The following is a 26,482-nucleotide window of genomic DNA, read 5'->3' on the forward strand; positions in this document are numbered from 1 at the left end:
TCTCTATGTGTCTGCAGTTGGTATGAGCATGTTATTCTTATTTTTGCAAAAAGATTTCAATATTTCATGATGTGATTGAACCCAAGAATCAATTGCATTAGCTTTTAATGGATTTTTGTGTGTTGAATACCTAATTTGAATATTTGATGCTGAATTCTTGTTATAGGGAAGCTCTTGTATGTCTTTATTTAAGCTTTACTGTGGAATTAAACGTAACAATAGGCTCCAAAATATCAGTGTTTGAGGGATTTGGAAGTCAGCATTTAAGTGTTTCAGAGACATTGTGCAGTATGATGAATCAGAGATCTGCCTAGTGGCACCTAGTGCATAGCAGCTGATTGCACTGGCTGCGGTTTCACTGCACTTCAGACTGCCAGAAAAATGTACCAATAAAACTACGCACGTCATAGAGATCAAGTGTTGGGACATGTTGTGCAATCATAAACTTTTTATATCCCACCTTCTGTATGTCCAGCCTTCCAGCAAGAACATAATCTTGCTGGTTATTTTCTGTTTTTGATGGATTGCCATGAAACTTGGTAAACATTATGGTTATCACCTGACGATGTGCATATGAATAAATCACTCCACTCAGGAGATTTGTATAAATGCTGTTGCCCTTCCAGTGGCATACAGTTTATGGCAAAATTTTGATTTCATTAATATATGCCACAAATTCTTTTTCATTAGCAAACTTTATATGATTATAGTAGTGCAGCACCAGGTTAAACTTTGGAAACGGAAGAAACTATGCGGAATAATTCATTTAGTTCCTTTAAAATTATCAGATTTCTTTGGCTTTACGAACTGAAACCCACTTAATTCCATGAATGAAATTTGATGCTCTTATTGGCTCAAGCACAGCTAATTGGTTTTATTGGTAATCAGTGCCCTGCTGATTTCATTTCATGCTTTATGATATTTACTGGTGTTGGATTTTAAACAGTGCTATTATACTACTCATTGTACAAAATTATGAATCTATTAAGCACCATGATGGACTTTGAGAAAGATAGAAACTTAAGTGTAAAGCAGATATCCAGTACTCCCCCATTTTTTCCCATCCAGCTCCAAAATCTTTGGCCCCCCAAGGTAATTTGTCATGGGTAAGAATAGATGCAAGGGCAATTTTACAATTTTAGTTGTGTGTCGGTATGTGTATATGTGGTTATTGGGTGGGAATTTCAATAGGTTCCAAATCATAACCCCGGGGCCCACAATGCAATGCTTCCAGGGATTCATTCAATCCCTTACCTCCCCACTTGAACATATTTGATGACACATGGACATTGAACAAGCATCAATTTTCACTAATTAGTCTTGTAATTTGGGAGCTATTTTAAATATGTGTAAACCTTTCTCCAGCCCCCTAGCCTTACCCTCAGGGGCTGTATTAACATTTTAAAGCTGTTGTGCACATCTCCAAATCATCTCTAATAATATCCACAGGACTGGAATCTCTATCTTAAATCATGTAGGAGTACTTGAGCAACTTAACAAACACAGCTGTACATATATTTTTGGGTAGGTTTTCATAATCCCTACCATTTGTATGAAAAGTAGAAATACTACTACTACTGATACTACTAATAATAAACAGTTTTATTTCACAAGGCTAACTCAGTTATACCAGGCATCGGCAACCTTTTACAAATGCTGTGCCAGGCCTGTTCAGTTATATGAGGCATCGGCAACCTTTTACAACTGCTGTGCCAGGCCTGCACAACCTTTAGTTTAGATACTTAATACAATGTACTAATAATTGTTCATTATAAACCTGTTAAGCAGTCACCTGTCGTAGGAGGACAATTTTAGATTCGTTACATGAGACAAGTTTGACTGGCTTGAATTGCCCATAATTTGGTCACTATAAGCTGGGAGACAACTTGGTGCATTTCGTTGGAGTATTAGTTAAGTAGTTTTTGATGTAATGGTAATAGGGTATTTTAAATTCTGCACCATGGATTCAAGTTGTCAGATGGTTTCCTGGATCATGAGTTTCAGACGTTTAGAATTGAATAATAATTGGTACAGCCTGAAGTGTGTTACAATGAGAGCAAATGCACCTGTTTGGTACCTCTTCGGATTTAATTTGGCAGGCTTCTGACAAATGGCTAATCAAAATTTTGCTTGCAGTAACTGCAGGTATTTGCTTTGGAACTGAAATCAGGTGCTCAAAAGGGTGTTAGCCTTTACAAATCTATTCAGAGTCGCAATAAATGCTGCACTCAAGAGTAGACATTTTCCCTAGACCACACATTTATCAAATGCTGAGTGGCCCACTGGTAATACATTTCAGGCCAAAGTTATGAAATTTATTGAGATTTATTTCAGTGTGTACAGTATTCCAAACTCCAATTTAGGTCAATGTGACCAAAATAAGTGAGATTTAGTTGGGTTTTTCCTTTTGTCTCATACTTCTGTTACTGGCCATGTCCTCCTAAATGTAAACTGTGATTGTAATTGTGATTGTAATTGTGCAGTAGTACTTAGAGTAAGTTAGTTACTCTTACTCCATTCTAAACCAGTCTTGGGCAACTTTAAAGGGACACACTTTACTACTCTTTTAACAATGCACCCAAAATATGTATAATAATGAATGTTTGATTTTTCTTCTGTTTTAGATGCAGGAGCTGTGCGAGATCCCAGCATCATCAGCCCTTGCTGGTGGTCAGGGGCAAGTTCCACACATGGTTCCTGACACTTCACGCTTTCTTTCAATGAATGAAGCCCCTTGGTCAGAGAATTTGTATGTTGAGGTCATGCGCTTCACTCTGGATCTTGTGGACTCCAAGGGACTGTACAAAAATATGGCAGATGAGATTTGTACACAGCCTGTTCAGTTTGAGCAGGACCAGTTGACTGGACAGTGCTGGAATGGTACTTCTATTGCAGGGTAAGCAAAGTCTTGTCTGATGCTCTGATTATGTACTTCTTTTAGCAGTACTTTAGAGTGATGTATTGGTACATTTGTATGGAACTGAATGGCAAGTCATGTCAGGTTGAAACAACATACAAGGCATGGGCCTGAATATAAAGACTTGACATACAAAATATGAGCCTGAATATGAAGTCTGTCACTGATACAAGACCTGTACCTGAAAATCAAATATTGACACATGCCTGAATGGCAAGTCGTGACATTCTTTAGGGAATGTTTTTGAATGTCAAATCTTGACATCCAAGAGGCAAGTTCATGTCAAATCGTGTCATTATTTAAGGCGAGTGCCTAACAATATTATGTGTTTGCAAATATAAGGTATATATCCCTGAACATCAAATCATGATGCCCTAAAAGGCAGGTGCCTAATGATGTCATTTTGCATAATTAAGGCATGTGCCTGTCATATTGGGATGACTCGGACCTGCCAACTCTTACGATTTTGCCATGAGTCTTATGAAAATTACCCTTAAAATATGGACTTACGGCATACTAACAGATTTACAGAAAAATGATGGTTGCTGAAAAATCCGGATAATTGTTTCATCCATGCTTTATTTGGATCTGGGTTTCATCTTAGAATTAGTGAAATTAGTCAGGGAACCAGACTAGTTTTACAGCAGCACCCCAGATACTTAAAACTGCACATACTTGTTCATGAGAAGTGACTGCATGATCAAACTGTTGATTATAGAATTTGTAAAAATGGCATCCAGAAAGCAATGCATGTTTATGATGAAAGGGAAAATAAGCTTTTAGAAAAGTGTTAATAATCAACACGGAAGAATAAAAAGGAGTATTCAGGTTATTGTGAATAAAAGCTGGAAAGGACACAGTTGCATTTATTGGATATCATGTGCCAATTTGAGTATGTCTCGTGGCGGGAGATGTAATTGCCCTCGTCATGTGAAATGGAAAAGAATTTCCAGGAATTATGTCAAGTTGAGAGATAGCAACAAGCCATTGAGCTGCATAGGGTTTGAAACTAAAGTTTGTGCAACTGTACTAGTGGTAAATAAAGTCAGCGTGTACTTTACAAACTTTTCAGTTGAACATAATGTTTATCGTCAAACTTTTAATTGTGTTTTCCAGCTTTACAATAGCAGTTAATGATATTTTGTTACACCTTACTGAAAACTGGTCAGTCTTACGGAAAAAATCAGCTGCCTTACTGAGACGGACTCGTCTGGGTTGGCAGGTCTGAAATGTCCTACAAGACAAAGACCAATGTCAGGTATAGTGTACCTCCATACCAATGTCAGGTATAGTGTACCTCCATACCAATGTCAGGTATAGTGTACCTTCATTCCAATGTCAGGTATAGTGTACCTCCATACAGATGTCAGGTATAGTGTACCTCCATACAAATGTCAGGTATAGTGTACCTCCATACCAGTGTCAGGTATAGTGTACCTCCATACCAATGTCAGGTATAATAATAATAATAATAATAATAATAATAATAATAATAATGACCTTATTTAAAGAGGGTAACACAATTAGCTAAAAACTAATCTACCTTGAGGCCCTCATACAAAGGAATTCATTTATTTAAGCTGCATCTCTGAAGCCACTGGATATATTGGGTTTGGAAGAAGGAAATAGAGTGGGCATTTCTAATCTCAGCTGGAATACTATTCCAGAGCAGAGTTCCAGAGTATTGGAAACTTTTTTTAAATAACTCCTTATTTGGTTTGGGAATTTTATACTGTTTGGTAGACATGGATCACAGGTGGGGAGTATTACCAGGTAGCCTATACTGGAATAGTGATTGTAAATATTCAGGAGCACTATTCTGAGATATCCTGTACATTAATTTGGCTTTTCTCAAACAGATTCGGTCTTTAATAGGTAATATTTTTAACCTACCAGCTAAACTTTCCTTGCTTTCTTTCTGGATTGATATTAGCCCAAATGCTCTTTTTTGAAGATGTGCCAGCTTTGCTATGTTTTTATCATTTGAATTACCCCATACTGTACTACAGTAGTCCAAATAGGGTTGTATGTAACTGTTATAAAATAGTTTCCTGTGCCTTTCAGGGAGAAAATGTCTTATCCTACTGAGAAGCCATAAACTTGAATTGACTTTTTTACTGGTATGTTTGATATGTTCAGTCCATGATAGGTTATTATCTACCAGAACACCAAGTAGCCTATCATGACAGACTATTTGCAGATTTGTATCCTTCCATGTCAGACATAGTTCATCACTAAGATTTGTCCTTCTTTGCCGTGTTGAGATAAGTAATATTTTAGTTTTACCAGTATTTACCACCATGCCATTACATGTGCACCAGTTTTCCAGTTTGTTTAGTGCATTCTGTAAAGAAATTTCGAGCTCATGCTTTGTGTTTTGGTTGTCTGACAATGTTGTGTCATCTGCATAGAGATCTGTAGATGGTATTGAATCTCTTAGTAAAAGTGGTAGGTCATTAATAAATAAAATGAAGAGTAGTGGACCTAGAATTGAGCCTTGTGGTACTCCATATCTAATTGTTTCAGGTTCAGACAGAACATTATTTATGTAAACATGTTGTGTTCTCTCATTTAAGTACGAAGTAAACCATCTAATTGTTCTTTCATCACACTGGTAGATTTTCAGTTTCTTCAAAAGGATTTCATGATCCACCATGTCAAAAGCTTTCCTGAAATCTACAAATACAGTTCCTATTATTCTACCTTGGTCAAGTGCTTGAAGCCATTTGTCAGTTAGGGAGATCAAGGCAGTCTCACAGGAATGGTTCTGTTTAAAGCCTGATTGATTAGGGTGTAACAGCAAGTGTTTGGTTAAATATGACATGAATGAGTCATGGACATGTTTTTCAATCAATTTTGACAAGTTTGGTAGTATTGAAATTGGTCAGTAGTTATCAGCATCATCCTTAGAACCAGATTTGTGAATAGGAGTTACTTTTGCAGTTTTCCATATTTGGGGACAGATGAGGTTGCAATACTTAAATTAATTATGAATGTTATGCTATCTACAATAGCAAAGGCAGAAGATTTAATGAGTCGTGGACCAATCTGATCAAGTCCTGTAGCTTTCTTGGTATCAAGTTCACTGAGACATTTTTTAACAAAGTTTTTTGACACTGGTGGGATAGAGAAACATACCTCCTTTGAGATTTTACTGCTGCAGAACTTTTTCAGTTCATTAAAGTTGTTTTCTATCACTGGCTCTTTTAACTTTGTAGTAATGTTGATGAAAAAATCATTGAAAACATTTGCAATGTCAGTTTCATCAGTGACTATGGTGTCATTTACCAGAAGTGAGTGAATTTTATTTGTCTGTTTTTTGTGCGTTCCTATAGTGTACCTCCATACAAATGTCAGGTATAGCGTACCTCCATACCAATATCAGGTATAGTGTAGCTCCATACCAAGGTCAGGTATAGTATACCTCCATATAAATGTTGGGTATAGTGTACCTCCATACCAATGTAAGGTATAGTGTACCTCCATACCAATGTCAGGTATAGTGTACCTCCATACCAATGTCGGGTATAGTGTACCTTTATATCAATGTCCAGTGTAGTGTACCTCCATACTAATGTCAGGTATAGTGTACATCTATACCAATGTCCGGTATAGTGTACCTCTATACCAATGTCAGGCATAGTGTACCTCCATACCAATGTCAGGTATAGTGTACCCCCCTACCAATGTCAGGTATAGTGTACCTCCATACCAATGTCAGGTATAGTGTACCTCCATACAAATGTCAGGTAAAGTGTACCTCCATACAAATGTCAGTTATAAGGTACCTCCATACAAATGTCAGGTATAGTGTACCTCCATACAAATGTCAGGTATAGTGTACCTCCATACAAATGTCAGTTATAAGGTACCTCCATACAAATGTCAGGTATAGTGTGTGTATACAGATGTCAGGTATAGTGTACCTCTATACCCATGTCAGGCATAGTGTACCTCCATACCAATGTGAGGTATAGTGTACCCCCCATACCAGTGTGAGGTATAGTGTACCTCCATACAAATGTCTGGTATAGTGTACATCTATACCAATATCAGGTATAGTGTACCTCCCTCCATACCAATGTCAGGTATAGTGCACCTTCATACAAATGTCAGGTATAGTGTACCTCCATACAAATGTCAGTTATAAGGTACTTCTATACAAATGTCCGGTATAGTGTACCTCCATACAGATGTCAGGTATAGTGTACCTCTATACCAATGTCAGGCATAGTGTACCTCCATACCAATGTGAGGTATAGTGTACCCCCCATGCCAATGTGAGGTATAGTGTACCTCCATACAAATGTCCGGTATAGTGTACCTCTATACCAATGTCAGGTATAGTGTAACTCCATACCAGTGTCAGGTATAGTGTGCCTCCATACAAATGTCAGGTATAGTGTACCTCCATACAAATGTCATTTATAAGGTACCTCCATACAAATGTCCGGTATAGTGTACCTCCATACAAATGTCAGGTATAGTGTACCTCTATACCAATGTCAGGCATAGAGTACCTCCATACCAGTGTGAGGTATAGTGTACCCCCCATACCAATGTGAGGTATAGTGTACCTCCATACTAATGTCAGGTATAGTGTACCTCCATACAAATGTCAGGTATAGTGTAACTCCATACCAATGTATGGTATAGTGTACCTCCATACAAATGTCAGGTATAGTGTACCTCCATATCAATGTTGGGTAATGTGTAACTCCATACCAATGTCAGGTATAGTGTACCTCCATATCAATGTCGGGTAATGTGTAACTCCATACTAATGTCAGGTATAGTGTAACTCCATACCAATGTCAGGTATAGTGTACCTCCATATCAATGTCGGGTAATGTGTAACTCTATACTAATGTCAGGTATAGTGTAACTCCATACCAATGTCAGGTATAGTGTACCTCCATATCAATGTTGGTATAGTGTACCTTCATATCAATGTTAGGTATAGTGTACCTCCAGGTTAATTCATAAAAATTTTTGAAATGATTGAAAACAATCTATATACTGGTAATTTGTCTTCTTGTCAGAGTATCTGTCTATTTTTGTTAGTATCATCAGAATGATTCCTTTTGAAATATTGCTTGCAAAACTTTCTGTATTGAATAAAATTTGTCACCCATTTTAGTACTGTATAATAAAGTAAGCCCCATGTGTGTTCTTGTTTTGAATTAAAAGTAGGCTCATGAGATATCAGAAACAGAGTTTCCAGTTAGGGTTACAAATGAGGAATAACATTGATGTGATTGCTTATTTCCTTAAATGGGGCCCCGAGTGGTTGAGTGGTCTAAAGCGCTCTCCGTTACGGATCACTGCCATCTCACCTCTGTCTGCGTGGGTTCGAGTCTAGGATTCGGCCAATGTGGGTATGTGAGAAAGCTTGCTAGTAGCTTCTCGTGGGTTGGTGTTTCATCCCGGGGTTTTCCTGGGTTCTTCCTCCACCATTAATACTGGCCGCCATGCCTATCGTGTGCTGATAAATGGTGCTAAACCCATCATCAACAACAACAACAACAACAACATTTCCTTAAAGATGACACAACCATCCCACCCCTTGTGTATGTATGGTTTTGGTAACAGCATGAAAAATAAGTTACTTCAGTACCTATTTTTTTTTATAATAATAATAATAATAATATAATAATACTAATAATAATAATAATAAAGACTTCATTTAAAAAACTAATCTACCTTGAGGCCTTCTCTCTGTTATGTACAATACAGTATATACAACATGATGGGAAGAATCTGGCTTTGAAATAGCTTTTTTCAAATCCAACTTGTCTTAGCTCATGCCACAGCTTCCATTCTAAAGTTACAGGTTTTGAGTTGAACAACTCTGCATGGTTTGTTCCAATTTGTGTGCATGATAAAAAGTTGTTGGCTCGGGGCCATTAAAATGGGGTAGGTCAGGTTACCAAAACTACATGTTTTTTGTGTTACTGCTGTTAAAGTATATGCTGGTGTGGGTATTGTACTATGTTGTGTATAGTACTTCACACACATTTGTGATTCATGTTGTATTTGTGTATGCATGTATACATGTGGTACTGTGTGTATGTGGTTGTAATTGGTACTATATTTTCATGTGGCATGGTCTGTGTGGTTGTATATGGTTTCATCTGTACATTGCTTGTGGTACTATTTGTATATGTGTTTGCATGTAGGGCTATTTGTGTAGTTTGTGGTTGCACATGGTACAGTTTTTGTATGTAGCTAGATGATGTAAGATTTGTGTATGTGGTACATTGTATGTGGTTGCATGTGGTATTGATTGTGTGTGTGGCTGCATGCAATACTGTGCACATGTGGCTACCTGTTGTACTTTGTCTATGTGGATGCATGTGTTACTAATTATGTGTGTGGATTCATATGGTGCTGTGTGTGCATGGTTGAATATGTGACTACATGTTAGTGCAAGGTACTGTGCAGGTTGTTATGGGTTTCATGCCATTTTCAGCACACTATGGGCTATACATAGCGGTCAGTTTAGCTGGTGGTGGAAGAACCCAAGAAAACCTCTTAAGAACCACCAACCCGCAAGTTTTTTCACATACCCACATTGGCTGAGCCAGAGACTCGAACCCATTGTGGACAGAGGCGAGATGGCATTGATAGGTAAAGGTGAGATCTTTGGATCACTTGGTCACCTGGTGCCCCTACTGTGCATGTATATAGGTGGGTAGATGGTGTTTTATTAGTGCATAAGTGGGTAGGCATATTATACTGTGTGCATTTGTGGGTGTGTCCATGCTATATGTACTGTGCACATATGGGTGGGTGCATGTACTATGTGCATATTTGGGTTGTTACAATGTAATATGAGTGCATAAGTGCTGGATACATGGTACTTCATGTGGATATGTGGTCATGTGCATGTCTGTTGGCACATGATATTGCATGCCTATATGGGTGTGCACATGTTATTGTGCATGCTTGTCTGTTGGCTTATGATGTGTGCATATGTGTGGGTGTTCATGTTACTATGTGTGCTTGTTTGTTGGCACATGGTACTATGTGCATATATGGGTGTACACATGTTATTGTGTGTGCTTGTCTGTTGGCTAATGATGTGTGGATATGTGTGGGTGTTCATGTTACTATGTGTGCATGTCTGTTGGCACATGGTACTGTGTGCATATATGGGTGGTGCATAAGACTGCATATTTGGGTACATGTACTGTGTGCATATTGGGTACATGTACTGTGTGCATAGTACATGTGGCACATAGTACAGGTGGCACTGTGAATACATATATGGGTAGATATGGCATTGTGTCGGTATAACTGGGTAGATGTGATACTGTGTACATATTTGGTTTTATATATAGCACTGTGTACATATTTGGGCACATGTGATACTGTGTGCATAATTGGGTACATGTACTTTGTGTGCATATTTAGGTCCATGAGGTACTTACTGTGTGTGTGTTTATTTGGGTACATGTGGTACACTACATGCATATTTGGGTACATTCAGTACTGTGTGCGCATATTTGGATACATGTACTGTGAGTGCATATGTACTGTGTATGCATATTCGGATACATGTGGTACTGTGTGTGCATATTTGGACATATTTGAGTATATGTGGTACTTTGTGCACATTTAGGCATCTGTACTGTGTATGCATATTTGTTCTAATGTTTGCATACGTGGGTATATGTGGTACAGCATCATCTGACATTTGTGTAATTGTTCAGAACTCTTTTACCCCAGAATCAGCTGAGGTACTGGCAGTCCTCAATTGTGCAAGACATTAGTGGTTTAGTTTAGCACTTGGCAGACTGGAAACCATTAGCTTCAAGTAAATCTGTACCAGATTTGGGGCAAAGCCTTTTCACCAGCCTATATTATTGATGCTAATACATCATATCTACCAGAATAATTTCCCATTTGATGCAAGAACTTGATTCATATTACTTTCAGCCCTTAATATGAAAATGAAAAGAGAAAAAAATGAATTCATACTTCTAAAAGTCCACACCAGACTTTTCAACAAAGTGGCAAGTTCAGTTTTGACGCTCATTACTGTACATATCAAGGCTGCAAGGTAAACAAATTTGCAAATGTGTAAATGATTTATAATAACCACAACGAACAATTTGAACTTAAACTTTTTCTCTGTATCTTTCTGTTAGCTTGCTGAACAGCTGACAGCTATTATAATGTGCATGCCGTACCTCACTGAACAACGGACAGCTATTATAATGTGTTTGCTGTACTTCACTAAACAGCTGGCAACTATTATAATATGCATGCTGTATCTCACTGAACAGCTGACAACTATTATCGATATGCATGCTGTACCTCACTGAACAGCTGACAGCTATTATAATGTGTATGCTGCACTTCACTGACCAGCTGACAGCTATTATAATATGCATGCTTTACCCCACTGAACAGCTGGCAGCTATTATCAATGTGCATGCTGTACCTCACTGAACAGCTGACAGCTATTATAATGTGTATGCTGCACTTCACTGACCAGCTAACAGCTATTATAATATGCATGCTTTACCCCACTGAACAGCTGGCAGCTATTACAATGTGTATGCTGTACCTTGCTAAACATGCTGACAGCTATTATAACGTGCATACTGTACTTCGCTAAGTTTGTGATTGTTTCATCAGCTTTATGTCATGTACTACTTACTATGACGGGATTCTGTTTCTAAACACATCATTGTTGAATATAACTAACAATTTCAGTAGAACTTCCCTAGGGTTGTGGTAATATTATTTCCAACTGCAACATATACGTATGTGAAGAATAATGCAACAGTATGTACTACCAGGATGTGCACATGTAATGCATATGTAGGAGCCCCAATGACTAACAATCTGCAGTGGCTTACAAACTTGAAATGGTGTTTCTTCAGAATAAATTGTTACTAATCAGATGTTATGTTAACAAGCATGTCCTTCTAAGATCAATAATGTAGTCTAAAGACATTTGTATCAGTATTATAAGTAAATCAATTTGATGTATAATATTGTGTAATGTGTCCTGCAAACAATTTATATCACTTCTGCTTTCCTCTCGAGATAACACATTCGATGTGAAAATCATACATTAAGAAAAGAGTTGACAGAAATAATGTACTAAACAGTCAACAAAAATGGAGAAGTTGAAATATATAAATGAATTGGAAGACTAAGATAAAAATGCCAGTTCGTTTACTCATTTACTGATTTTACAAATGTTTATTGTCAGTATCAGTATCAGTAAACGCTGCTGTTTATATGCGTAGACATTGCAGCCTTGTGGGAAAAATGACAGGTGTCCATAGTTACAAATGAGGTACCATATATACTTGCTTATAAGTGTAGTCAAACTGCAAACAACAAAGACCCAGATCTGCTGTGGCACAGTGTGGCTGCAGATCAAGGTCTATGTTGTTTGTTGTACTGATTACTCCTGACAAACTGCACAGACCCAGATCTGTTGATGCATTATGCAGTGGCAGAGCTGAGTCTGTGTAGTTTGCAGTTGGGCTCGTGTGAGTATATATGGTAGCCTTAATCAGTGGTATGTTCAAAGAAGGCTGTGCCCTGACACTGCATCAAAACACAAAACTGAATAAGGATGTGGAATCACTTTTTGTGATTAGTTCTCATAAGTCATAACACTGAAATATGGTGACAAAAATTGTAGTAAATTTTTATATATAACAATTTAATAGGATCAGTGATCATGTATTCATTTTTAGAGAGTAAGCGATCAAGTGAGGGTTTTATAATAATAATGATAATAATAATAATAATGATGCTTTATTTATAGAGGGTGACTCATTAGTCAAGGAATCTCCCTTGAGGCCCTCGTATGGAGAGTATAACAAGGCACATTATATGAAGATAGCAATAATTACTGTTTATTTTGACATATTTAGTATTAAAATACTAAATTCCATTTGGAATTCCAATTCATAACGGGAGACCATTTTATTCATACCACTGTCATTAGTCCTAGACAGTTCTGGTAAATCTGCAAAAATGTATTGGCACGTATACACATAAAAATGTCATTAGATATTGCCAGGATTTGTTTTTGTAATTGAAAATGCATTGAATTTGAACTCAGTTCTGGCTGATGACAAACTAAAGCTGTATTAGTAGTCAAAACTTGAGGCCTGTAAATGAAATAGATCTGCACAGGAACACATATATTCAGATAATATTACTGGCTTCTTTGGTGTTGCAGATCTTAATGTGTAAAACATATCTGTAGTTATATAATAATTTTAATGGCACATAGCACAGGCCTGGAATAGTGACATTTTCTGTTCCAGTTGCAGGAAAAATAATTGTACCATTTTGTTTTTGATGTAAAAGTGTGATCTGCTGCTATTGCAAGCTGGCTCAAGCAACTAGGTGGTTCACTGTGCCACTGATGACATCACATGGGATCATGCCTGGCTTGTGGCAAAAAAAATGCCATTGTGCCTCAGTGGTCATGTTTGCAGTGGCACTAATAATTCAAGTTCTTGAAATTTTTATATAGGCTAGGTGTATAAACACTGAAAGGTACCATGTTCTTGAGGGATGGTAACATGGTACTGACATTGGGTTGTAATAATTAATGTACAGCACTAGTGTTGTGTAGGTGGAGTGTGGCTTGCAAGTTGTCCCAGTGATGGCCTTGCCTGCATTTCTGACAATGTAGCTGTAATTTTCAGCAAAGTCCAATAAAATAATGTCTTCATTCTGAGCAATATCTCCCCTACGTTTGCGAATGTTGCTGAACATATCTTTAAAATAGCGGTAATGGAGACCATCATACATATGCTGCAGCTACAAGTCTTTTTTTTCTTCGTGTGTATATTTTGTAACAATTTCAATTTCATTAATATATATCCTATTTTATATTAATTATGCATGGCATTGTATTTTCTTTTTAAAAACTTAATAATTTTTCAGCATTTACATGTTGTTTGCTGCTGATGGTACTATATATGCTGATTTTCAGCAGTGGGATTTGCTTGGAATTGGGGCTGCAAACACAAAATGATTTAAGGGTGAAAATACTGAGACACATAGTTGGAATTTGACACAAATACAGTGGTGATATGTATCTTGATCATATAAAAATACAGTATGCTAGGTAATTGCCTACATGGTCAAACCACTTCTGTCAAGGGGCACACTTTTTGCATTTTGTGATTTGTCTTGAATTTGAGTCCAGGGTATTTAATATATTTGTAAAAGTCTCCTTATCCCACACCCCTTGGTTATACCATGCCTTACCAGAACCCTAACTCAGTAAATATTTCTTAAAATTATGAGCCCAGATTGTAAAGCAATTACATGTACTATCAAATCATGAGAGTTGCATTTTGTAACAAAATTTGAGCATTCAGAAATGAGATATTTTAAGGTAATTGCTTACATGGTGCAACCACTGTTATGAGGGCACAATTTTCACATGTAATTTATTTTGAGTTTGATCTAAAGTTATAGAGAGTTGCATTTTATAACACAATTTGGGCAATCAGTGAGTGATGTGACATTTCAAGGTAATTGCTCAACCACCTCTGTTATAAGGGCCCAATTTTTGCATTTTCTGATTTGTTTGAGCCCAAGGTACAGATTAAGAATGAGTTTGATTCAGGTGAGATTAATTTGGTACAATGCCATGTAAGTAAAGTTGTGAAATAAAGTTATATTTGGTGTTTGTGAGAGATGACCAGGTAGGGGAGAAAAAATATCTTTAATGAACAAAAGGTCAAATTTAAGGGTGTGAAACTCTACAAATATCAGATAAAGAAAATCAGAGCTCAGATACAGATTCCCCTGGTCACAAATAGGTAGTATAGTAATTTAGACTGATATCTGTATAACACAAAAATTTGCAAGCATTTGAAAACTCAAGCATCAAATTTCCAAGTGGAAAAAAAAAGAAAACATGCTACCCCACCACTTCATTTGGCCAGAACTTGGTAAGTAATTGGACTTTTTGCAGAAATTGTGCATGGCTCCATCATTTACATAGATTCACACCTGTAAATTTTTTCTTGGAAATTGGAGAAGGTGACCCATGGATCTCGGAGTGACTTGGCATGGAATGACTTCATACATGTAGTAGTTGAAATACCCATTTGTGAAATGAATTGGCATTTTATAGCCAAAGTGGGCATTCTTCTGGTGTACATTTTTTTAATCCTGTTGTTCTCTTTTGAGCGTTCAGTTAATATATTTAGTATTTTATCGCACTTGTCATTGGTGACTTAAAGCAACAGATTCTGATAAATCAGTGAAATATGTAACTTTTTTCAACAAGATTTTAAGTTCAAAGAGTTTTTTACATATACAGTAATGTGGTCTTATGTGGTTGCTGCTTTCAAGCTGATGTACCTCTTGGGCAATTTGTCACGCTGCAACTAGATTTTGTCAGTTTTTGAATATTTGACCAGAGTGATTCATTTTCAAAGTAAAATGACTAATTCATCTGCAAAGCAAAATTTGGGAAAAGTTTGATCTTTGTCTTGGTATGCATTTTAGATTTTGTATGTAGACACTAATTACGGTACCACTGTGCCACTCACTGTGACAAAATTGGTTCAGTATTACCTTCTCCATTCTTAGTTTATTTTAATAGGAATGATTGCTTAATATAAATTTCAGTAAAACATCCTTTGTTTGACATAATTACTGTGGTCCAGTGTTATTTTATTTTAATGTAAATGATTTTTTGCTGTAAATTGTGAATGCTTTTGCTAAATTGGTAGATCTTCAGACTTGCATCACGGGTTCAATACCCATCCAAGACAGCCAGTGTCAGCTGCCCAGGTGTGTGCTTGGTAAAAGCACTTAGCTTCAATTTCCTCACTTGATATTGCCAATAAAGTGTTAAAAATGGTTTAAAAAAAAAACAAACACAAAATGATGATGTAAATTATTGAGTAGTCTGCCTCAAATAAATAACTCTGGTAACAGCTGGTGGTAGATAGGTTGAGCTTGGTGGTTCCATTAATGGTTGGATTCATTCTGATGGTATAAAAAATGCATGTTTCTTTCCTCAAAATATTTTCCACAGCCATAATTTCCCAGCAAAAGTTTTTGCATCTTTAATGTCACCATTATCAACTTTTTAATCAGCTCGTACTGGTTAGAGTGCCATATCTCTATCAACCCTCACATTCCAGAAATCAAATTGGAGGGGCTGTGACAGCTAGACAAACTTTAAGATAGGGGTGGGGTGGCATGATAAGAGTAAAAATATGCATTTTTTGTTTCTGCTGTCAGTAGGAGAATCAAATTTATCTTTTCTAATTAAATTTGATATCCATGTTTTTCTTTTCACATCATGTCACTCACGTTTCCTGTTCAACTTTGATGCATGTGAATTTGTACTGAACAGTTTTGTATTTGAAAAGGTTGGAAAGAACATGATCTTGTATGAGCATCTGCCTTCAGATATCAAAACCATTGGTCATTTTATTAATAATAAAGCTAATAAAACAGGGGCCTCAAAATCTTGGCCTGAGGACCTGCGACCCATGTAGGTATTTCCTGCAGCCCACATTGAGACCTTTAAATTGTAATTAATAATGAAGTTTTTTTTCTTCACAGCCAGTCATTTTCAATAAAAATTTGAATGTTACAATGTTTACTTCTTGTTTGCAACATTTCAACTGCTAACCTTTTATATGAGCTGCTCTTACTGTACAAAATCGTTTACGTGATGCGTCCCTCGGGCTAGTGTATTAGTCTTGATGTGGACCATGTCCTGATTATAGCCTGAGACACATGAGCTAAAATGTTGGGTTTGTCACCACAAATTTATATGGATGCAAATTTCACCATACATCTAAAAATTTCTTCCACAAATAGAGATTTTTAAATATCTTTTTTATTGTATGGTTACCTTAGTAACCATGATTTTTAAATGATTAATCAGCATGCATAAAGAAATATTCCTTTAAAGGAGTCTTCCCATACATCAGAGAAAATATTTTGTTGAAGGTTTTGTCAGATCGGAAGAATTTCTCGGAAGTAGAAAGCTTTCCATATCTGAAACTTTAAAACTGAAACATTATTTTGCATCCTTTCCACTGTCTCTACTGCTGATGAAAATGTTGGCATTCTCAAAAGTATCAAAACATGATAATGGGGAGAACTTGTGAAAATTTGTTGTGAAATTAAAACTTTGGTAAGAACTGGAACACAGTGGCAGCCATTGCATGAAGACTAAAGGACACATGGTACTAATGGTATGGAAAAATGGGAACCAGCCTGAAAATGGGTGAACATCAAACAGAGTATATATGGGTTAGGCTGACCAGGATTGGTTAATAATGTGTTATGTTGTAGGAAAAAGAATGGGATGAAATTAAATCATTATCACATATGGGATGCACACGCGTATGTCAAGACTCGATGAATACATTGTAATTATTATCTGATCCTGCTGCATAGACATCTGCTTTTGTTTGCCATTAAAGTTAAAAACAGGCATTAAATCAACCTGTAGGATGGTTTCACAAATCAATTCAGTCCAGGTCTGTCTAGACCCATAAGTAAGCATTCAGTGCAATCTGAGTCTGTCTTGACCCTTAATGATGGGTTCAATCTAGTTTGGGTCTGTCTTAACTGTTATTGAAAGAGATACAAAAGAAATTGTCAGTGAAGAATGCATGTGACTACATGCAGGGTGCAGGAAATGAAAGGTTTTTACTTTGTTTTAGCATTTTATTAAAAAAATGATGAGACCTGCTCTAAAGTGGAGAATATTACATTGTTCGATATGTCAAAGTACTATGTAATCAGTCCAGCACTTTGGACAGTGAAGATCCCAATTGATTTTGGGCTTGAAAAAAAATCAGAATTTAGAAACTCAACGAGCAAGGTCACTTTTACTCGAAGATTATAACGGTTTCTGCACAGTAACTTGCATTCTCCATTGTACTTTGTAGATTGCTTGCATTTGGTAAACGGAAGAAGGAACTCTTGCTTTTGGAGTCATGAGGTTGAAAGTTAAGGTTAAGGTGATTAAGGGAAGAAAAGTGGTTTCCACATACATGTAATTGTAATAACATTTTTTCTTCATAAGGCACCGCTCTGGTGGCCTAAGTGGAAAAAGTGCCTGCCTCGGATGCATGAGGTTGCAGTTTAAACCGGGCTGATTCATACCAAAGATTTATAAATGTGGTACTAGCAGCTGCCTTGCTTGGTGCACAGCATTAAGAGGTTATTGTTTAGGACTGGTCGGCATGTGTCTGGATAATGTGACTGAGTGGGACATCATACTACATGTCTGCGGCATGATGCCCCGGTCCTAGACATCACTATAAACTGCCACACTACAGACATCATAGTGATATGACTAAAATTGTTGAAGCTACATTAACCCCTGCGAAAAAACCACCCCACACACATGGTTTCTGCACTATGATTTAAAACTTTGTGGATGGCCTACACTTTGGGGCAAAGCCTTCTGGACAGAGAAAAAAAGCTTTGTTTTTGCACACACACTTGCATTCCTTATTTTTATACAGTTACCAGTCTTTATGGATGGCTTGCACTTGGTGTAAGGAAGAATCCCTTTGATTTTGTCATCATATAGTCAAAGGTCAAGGTTACTACAATTTAAAGAAGAGATAGTTTCCACACAATAGCATTAGTTGTTAGACATATTTCAACCAAACTTTGTGGATGGCTTTTAATTAGGTAAGGGAGAAAGCTGTTAATTTTGGTTTCAAAAGGTCAAAGGTCAAGACCACTGACAAAACAAAAACAAATCTGCACTGAGTAACATTGCCTCAACATCATAGACACCAATTGTGTTAAAGAAGAAGCCTGTTGACGTGTGGGTGACAGGTCATGGTCACTCTTACTGAAAGAATAAAAGTGCTTTCTGTGTAGAAATTCCAGTTATCTACAGACAGGACTATTAAACACAGTCAATTCGCTATGACGTCTGCAGTGTGGCAGTTTATATTGATGTCTAACACTGGGTCATCATGATGCAGACATGTAACATGATGTCCCACCCAGTCACATTATCCTGACACCAGGCCGGCCAGTCCTAACACTAACCTCTTAATGCCGAGCACCTAGTGAGGCAGCTGTTAGTACCATTTTTATAAGTCTTTGGTATGACTCTGCCAGGGTTCGAACCCATGACCTTCTGCATCTGAGGTGGATGCTCTAACCACTGGAACACTGAAGTGGTGGTGAGAAAATCATAATGTTCATGAACATTGAGTTTATTTATACTCAGCTGATAATGACTTGTATGTCACTTGTGAAATGTAGGCAAGGCAAAGACTGATGTTGCTTTCTCCTATACTGTACTTATACAGACTAACATTTTGCTTTTATTAAATACACAAAGATTAAGTAACTTAAAAGGGACCATAAGTCCAGAATCATGCATGTATTACATACAAGTCAGAATAAGTTCTTTCCAGAAGGGACCTTTCATTTTATTCATCTTGGTACAGTGGTTGTTGTTGTTGTTGTTGTAGGGTTTAACGCCATTTTTCAGCACACAATAGGCTATACATGGCGGCCAGTATTAATGGTGGAGGAAATTCATGGAAAGAACCACCGACCCACGAGAAGCTACTGGCAAGCTTTCTCACATACCCACATTGGCTGAATCCGAGACTTGAACCCATACAGACAGAGGTGAGATGGCAGTGATCCATAACGGTGAGCGCTTTAGACCACTCGGCCACTTGGGGCCCCGTTACAGTGGAGATATAATTGTGCTTTGAGAAACAAATCCCTTCTATTTCTTTCCTGATGACAATAGATGTATTTTAAATCAATCTTTTTACAACATTTCAGAACCAAATTCATTTGCACATGTATATGGCCACAGAATACATTTGAATTCCGAGTATGCAGTTAGTAATATTATTACTTCATTGGTGTGCTGCTGATGTTTGATTTAAACAATGATGATAAAGTTGAGTCTTGTTTTCCTGATTTGCATCTACATCATTCATGTCTTCATCGCCATTCCTAAAGTTTCAAGAGCAAAATTTTGTCAAGATTAAAACAGTCACTAACTCAAGCACTCTAAGCAGCGTTTCAAACTCCTTGATGAAAATACTGTTAAATCAGCAGGAAATTGGCTGTCTCAGCACAATCTTGGTAGGCTGATAGAGTGGCATAATGGCTGGGTAGACTGGAATTAGCAAAATTTCCGTAGAAAATGTACAGTTAATTCATGTTTTCGAATTCCATCTGACTTACTAGAGCATGTGTAAAAAATTAGTTTTCATCTTAAATTGAAAGAAATTAGATATTTGATCTGATAGAGGGAATGTCCACTAACTTCATTATTTATGTGATTATTGATTTTTAAAAAAATTAGTTTTAAAATAACAGTTATGTGTCTATAATAACTATACTAGCCTTTGAATGTATTGACTGCCTGAGTTAGAACCTGCATTTAATTGTCTGCTTGATATAGGCTGTCAGCATTAGCATTTTTTTTAGGTGGGATGCATAGGGCCACTAAACCCAGTGAATGCATACTCATTTGCTATAACAATGTTGGGGAAAAAATACTGTGGATTGTTCATGAGAAAAAGAATGATTCGTCTGAAGAGCCCTGGGGAGCCAAGTGGTCTAAGGCCCAGGGGAGCCATGTGGTCTGTGGTGCTCACCTTTACAGATCAATGACATTTCATTTTTGCCCATATGGGTTTGAGTCTTGGGCTTAGCCAAAATGGATATGTGAGAAAGCTTCCCAATATCTTCATGTGGATCAGTGGTTCTGTCTTTGGTTTTCCTGGGTTCTTCCTCCACCAAATATACTGACAGTCATGTATAGCCTATCATGTGCTGAAAAATGGCATAAAATCTGTAACAAGAACAACAGTGGTTCTCCAGTGTCTGCAGAATCTGCAGAGAACAAGATACTTGTCATGGACATGACAGATACAGATACAGTTATCTTCGATTGGAGCATCCTCGATCCTTTATGTCCAGTTGAGAAAGAAATATCACTAAATAATTTGCCACCATTGAGAACTAAATTACGAGCTACTTTTGTTCTCATTGCAAAGTTTGGCAGCAGAAGGAACCAAAGTCACATTTGAATATTGTAATTTTTTTGTTGCAACATGAATGTGACACTTTGCAGGAGACAAATTACCAAACCTTGTCAGATTTATTTGCATTCCTACAACATCCAAGGTTATTTCTTGACTGGATGGGAATGGCTGACTTGTGTTCGATGGGAATGGCTGACTTGTGTTCGGATTGAAAATTCACATAACCCAGATTCATTAGACTCTCTCTCTAATGACCTTTGACCTGAAATACATGATCAGCTGATGTTTACAAGATGAAATAAGATGTCATAGATAAAATAAGCATTAAGTTGTTCACTATGGTATTAAGGATAATGAAGGGCCAAAGCAGCCAAAGCTACCCTGCAGTCACCTGTTTCTAATACGAAGATTCCAAAGGCCGATTTATATTAATTATATACAGGGTTTCCTGTGGGGGCCTAGAATCCTGGAAAAGTTTTGGAATTTAAAAAAATTAAATTTCATGGGCCTTGAAAAGTCATGGAATTTCTTAAAACCTTTCACAGTTTAGGAAAAGTCATGGAATTTCAGACAATGGAGTCCAAAACATAGAGCACGACAATGAATTTAGTTGACAATGCTTGGCATTGTGGTCCTTGAGTTTTGTGAAATGGCTCTGCAAAAGTTGTGGAATTTGCTTTTCTTATGTCTGCCAGAACCCTGTATATAAAAATTAGCATTTTCTATTATGTGTACTTTGTAAAATATGTGGAATGAAATCTGTGTGAACTTGCTTTGGAAAATCAGACTTAACATTAGAGAGTGGCATTCCACATAAAATAAATCAATGAGATGAAGTGGTGTTTTGCCTCATGCATTTAGAACACAAATACCTGATTCGTACATACCTCCTGTTGTGTGAACCTCATTTAGAGTGCATACCTTTCCACAGACACTGAAAGTGGAACATGTTCTTCTTGAATGCAGTATTGGCTCCCACCCAGTGAAGTTGATTGATGTGAACTCATTTAAAAAGCTTTATGATGATGTACCACTGGAGAAATCTTGAATTTTGTTTTTGAATATTATTATTGCTTAGGAATGATGTTTAAAAAAAATGTCTGACTAATTATTTTACTCAGTGGTCAGTAGCCTAAATAAACTTATGGGATGGTATTTTGCACATCATCTGTTACATGTCTGTCCATTTCTACAAGTTTTTGTTATCACTACTCCTACTACACTTCTATGGGGATGGTTGTGAAACTTCAGACATACAAGGATTATGAAACTTCACACATACAAGGATTATTAAACTTCACACACACAAGGATTATTAAACGTCACACATACAAGGATTATAAAACTTCACACATACAAGGATTATGAAACTTCACACATAGGAGGATTGTGAAACTTCACACATAGGAGGATTGTGAAACTTCACACATAGGAGGATTGTGAAATCTCACACATTGGAGGATTGTGAAATCTCACACATAGGAGGATTGTGAAATCTCACACACACACATTCATCACAATATCTAGTTGGTCCTACAAGAAAATGGTGCCAGTTATACATTCAATATGGCTCCTGTGAAAGCTGTCTTGAAAAAAAAAGAGTGCTGTCCTGAATAGATTTTAAGTCATTGTTATAAGGGGTTTTCACCGAAAAGGCTTAGAATGATAACTGCTTGGTTCGAAATGAAAATTATGCCAGTCTGACATCCACTTTTTCCATGGAAGCAGTTAATTTTAAAGTCTGTTATCACAGAACGATATCAGAAATGGTTTCAGCAATTTGCATTTAAAAGGAAGAAATGGTCATATTTTAAATTCCAGGAAGTTCTTTTTTATCCAGACCAGTTTCAGTCCCTTCAAGGGGCTATTTGATTTCACTGCACGGGTCATCAGTATTATTTACCTTCACCTACATTTTAAATTGATGTAGAATAAAGTGGCTTCTAGAGTCAAAATATTAAGTAATTTTTAAATCACTACCACATATCTATGCCATACACAGTGACCATTCATTTGATGATAAACCCCCTAAAAATAAGCCTTAGACATTCCCTACTACAATCTAGAAGGTTAGCAAGGATGAAATTTGCCAAGTACATCCTACAAATAAGCACTGGAAAACACTGGCTAATAAAAAAACCCAATAATTATCATGAGTTACAGTATTTGTGTGAAATATTAAATGGCAGTTTAAAGTTTTGGAGCTGTTACCAAATTATGGTCTTTGATCTTAATGATATTGCTCATTTTACTCAGAAGCCACATCATGACCAGAGTTCCTTTGATAAGTTGCAAGGTGCCCCACCGCATTCGAGCTTACTTGAACCCATTTCATGCTTGAACTAAATTCATCTTCATCCAACATATTTCTCACACTTGCATAACTGCATATTTTTCAACAGTTGGCATGGAGGCTGTTTGCTGTTTCCAATGAAAAGTTCAGTTAACTATTGTCTACCTCCATTTGCTGCAGCCATTCACCTCAAGCATTATTACTTATGTTGTCATGGTAACAATTTTTTTATTTTTTGTTCACTCAACAGAGGCTGTTGAAAATGATCAGTTTGGGGAATGGGTTTAGTGTTATGTGATGGCAGCAGCTGCCAACAGAAAAATTGCAAGTTACTTTGCCAAGTCATAAAAACGGGAGCTGCTCATTAGTAGTGTAAAATACTCTATTGGCCACAAGTGGGTAACTGATTTTCCATAAAACAGTCAGAATCCGGCCATTTAACAACCGTATTGCTTCTAAAATTCAGATTAATTTTAATAATCATACAGATATCAAAGGCAGCTGTAGTTTATGATGGTACGCACATATAGGCCCTGTACATGTTAAATGTCATGTGTGAATAAATGACAACTAGTGCCAAATCCAATTGCAATAACTGCTGATCTTATAAATGTCAGGGTGTGAAGTTACAACAAATGATATTGTTACATTTGCACTGTAAACCACATGTTAAGTTCTAATGGTCTAAACTGCAGTAAGGATTGCCTTGAAATGTTGTAAACAAATTCATCCCATGGTCTGGTTGGTCCTAAAAAGAAATGGTGCCACTTGGAAGCCCAATATGACCACAGAGCAGCTATTTTGAAAATTTTGTTGTCACTTCTATTTTTGAATCGATGGTCATACTCACATGGGGTTTTGACTAAAAGATTTTTGATGTCTGGTTGGTCCTAAATGAAAATGGTGCCATTTTGAAAATCTAGTTATTTCCATTCCTCCAGAATGGATGGTCTTATAAACACGGTCACTTTAGTAAAAGACTTCTCATGTTGTCTAGTTGACCATAATTGACAGTGGTGCTAATCTGATGTTCAGTGTGACTGCTACACCAGCCATCTTGTAGGTCTTGTTATTGCAATGCCTCCTGAGTGAATAGTCAAACTTCTTATGATGTCTAGTTCATTCTAAATGAAAATGGTCACACATCCAGTATGGCCACCACAGTGGTAAATATCTACGAGGTTCTTTTGGCCATTCTTCCATTTTTTGCTCAGATGGCTTTATGGTCAGGTGATATTATGGTATGGCCCAGCATCTGGCATGTTGTCCTTTGTCCATTGTCCTTCAATATTCATTATTTTTGTAACTTTTTCCCCAATATTAATTGGCCAGTTAAACTTTTTGTTGGAATATTTTGCAGGATTATGCTTAACCAAAGTTATGTATGTGTTGGTCAAGGGCAGCAGTATGGTATGTGTAGCAGTCAAGTTGGAAGCATATTTTCAACTGTTTTTTACAGAATGGCTAAATCAGATTTGATAATTTGTCTCATGTGGCTCCTTAATAATAGTGCAGCCTGCATAGCAACAACAAGAAAAACATATTTTTGATGTCTCCAGGACTGAGTTTGTTTAGATTATACTTGTTGGATAAGTTTTTTTATGACATGCTAGATTCCATGATAGTTGTTCTTGTTTTTTTAAAATGTGTGAGCCAGTTTTGGTGAAACAGGGCAATAATATTTCACAGGATGCTTTACCAGAATTTCATTTGGGATTGGTTCTCCATTGCAGTCTATGGAGGAGAAATATTCAATTTATTATCCACTTCATTTGAGTTAGTTTTGATGAAAAGTGGTTAGAACATTTTACAGGACTTGCTCTACCAGAATTTTGTTTGGGGATTGGTTCTGTATTGCAGCATATATCACTTTATTCTCCAGTTCATTTGGTCTAGCTTTGATCAGACTTGCTAAAGATATTGCATGGCTTATGCTTTGTTAAGTTTTGAGTGCAACGTGGCTCTCCTAACATTGGTGTTGTTTCTATAGCAGTGAAGTTGAAAACCGATATTCAGCTTCACCAGAATGACTGTAGGAATGAATCTTATAACAGGTTCAGCTAGAATTGTATCCAGGGTGGCTTCTCTAGGAGTGGTTTTGCATCATACAGGCCAAGTTTTATGGGGCCCAAATCAGGGAGATCAGTGTTCACAGTCTGGGAGCTTGGGTCCATATCAGGGAGATTAAAGTACTGTAATGACCTTTTTTGTTATAAATTTAAGCGAGATTGCACACATCAATCTGAAACTAAGGAAATTAACTACAGTAATTAATAGTTACTCAACTTTATATTAAATTTGTATGCTATTTTCTTTATCTGACAAAAAATAAATCATGAACCTTTTCAGCAATGAGTCTTTGCTTCAAAAACTTTTGACATACTATACTTTAAACACTCAAACTTACATTTTTAAAAAAATAAACAGTGCTGTCTTTCATTCTTGTAGAAAAGCTCTTTTGTTTAGCTGTACTCAGATCATTTTAAGGTCTGAGTTTAAAATAGTAATACTTAGAATTTTCAGGTACATAATATTATTGATTACTGTTTTTCCATGTACATTTCCATGATGGTCTGTCTGACTTTCTCAACATATATGAGTGGCCTGAAGTGTTTGCCTTTATTGTTCATCTCACCTCTGTCCATGTAGGTTCAAATCTTGGACTCGGCCAGAATGTCCAGTATGTGAAAAAGCTTGCCAGTAGCTTCCCATGGGATGGGGTTTTTTACTGGACCAGGTTCTTCTCCACCAGTCATACTGGCCATCTTGTATAGCCTTATTGTGACAAATGGCTTTATACTTACAACAACAACACTCAGTAATATTTTGTGAGACACTTTGTTAACTATTAACTCTAGTTCCTTGCACAAACAGGTGACTGTATTTGAGCCAGTAAATCTTATTTACACTCGGCAACTTTGACACTCAAATTCACTTTTCTTCATTTCATTACCAGGTAACTATGTAACATAACCTTCAAAGCTTAGTTGCACTGAGGAACACTGCAAAACACTCGTTTACTCCAATTCCTTTCTTTTTCAGTTGACCTATTAAAGCCATTCAGCAACAGTGTGGCACTAAAAAATGGCTCCAATTCTTTTCGTGACCAGGTGACTGTATTAGAACAATTAGATCATGGTTGCACTCAGCAAAACTGTGTGACACTTTATTTAATTCAGTTTCGTTTATTTTTAGTTGCTGTTAGAACAGTTAGATCATAGTTGCACTCAGCAATGCTGTGTGGCACTC

General features: G+C 36.9%; 1 protein-coding gene across 2 annotated transcripts in view; it reads left to right on the forward strand.

The window, feature by feature from the left end:
• LOC149799307 (glypican-5-like) overlaps positions 1 to 26,482 on the forward strand; it is a 76,305-nt gene that overhangs the window by 20,079 nt on the left and 29,744 nt on the right. For both annotated transcript variants that reach the window (XR_016421148.1, XM_089958618.1), the window contains exon 2: positions 2,625 to 2,896. Coding sequence is in view for 1 of the 2 variants with exons in the window: in XM_089958618.1 (XP_089814744.1) it covers positions 2,625 to 2,896 (272 nt within the window). In the remaining variant the exon portion in view is untranslated. The remainder of the gene's footprint in view (positions 1 to 2,624; positions 2,897 to 26,482) is intronic.

Source organism: Sinohyriopsis cumingii, chromosome 5 (assembly GCF_028554795.1).
Source record: "Sinohyriopsis cumingii isolate HCF-2022 chromosome 5, ASM2855479v2, whole genome shotgun sequence".
Taxonomy (NCBI): Eukaryota; Metazoa; Mollusca; class Bivalvia; order Unionida; family Unionidae; genus Sinohyriopsis; species Sinohyriopsis cumingii.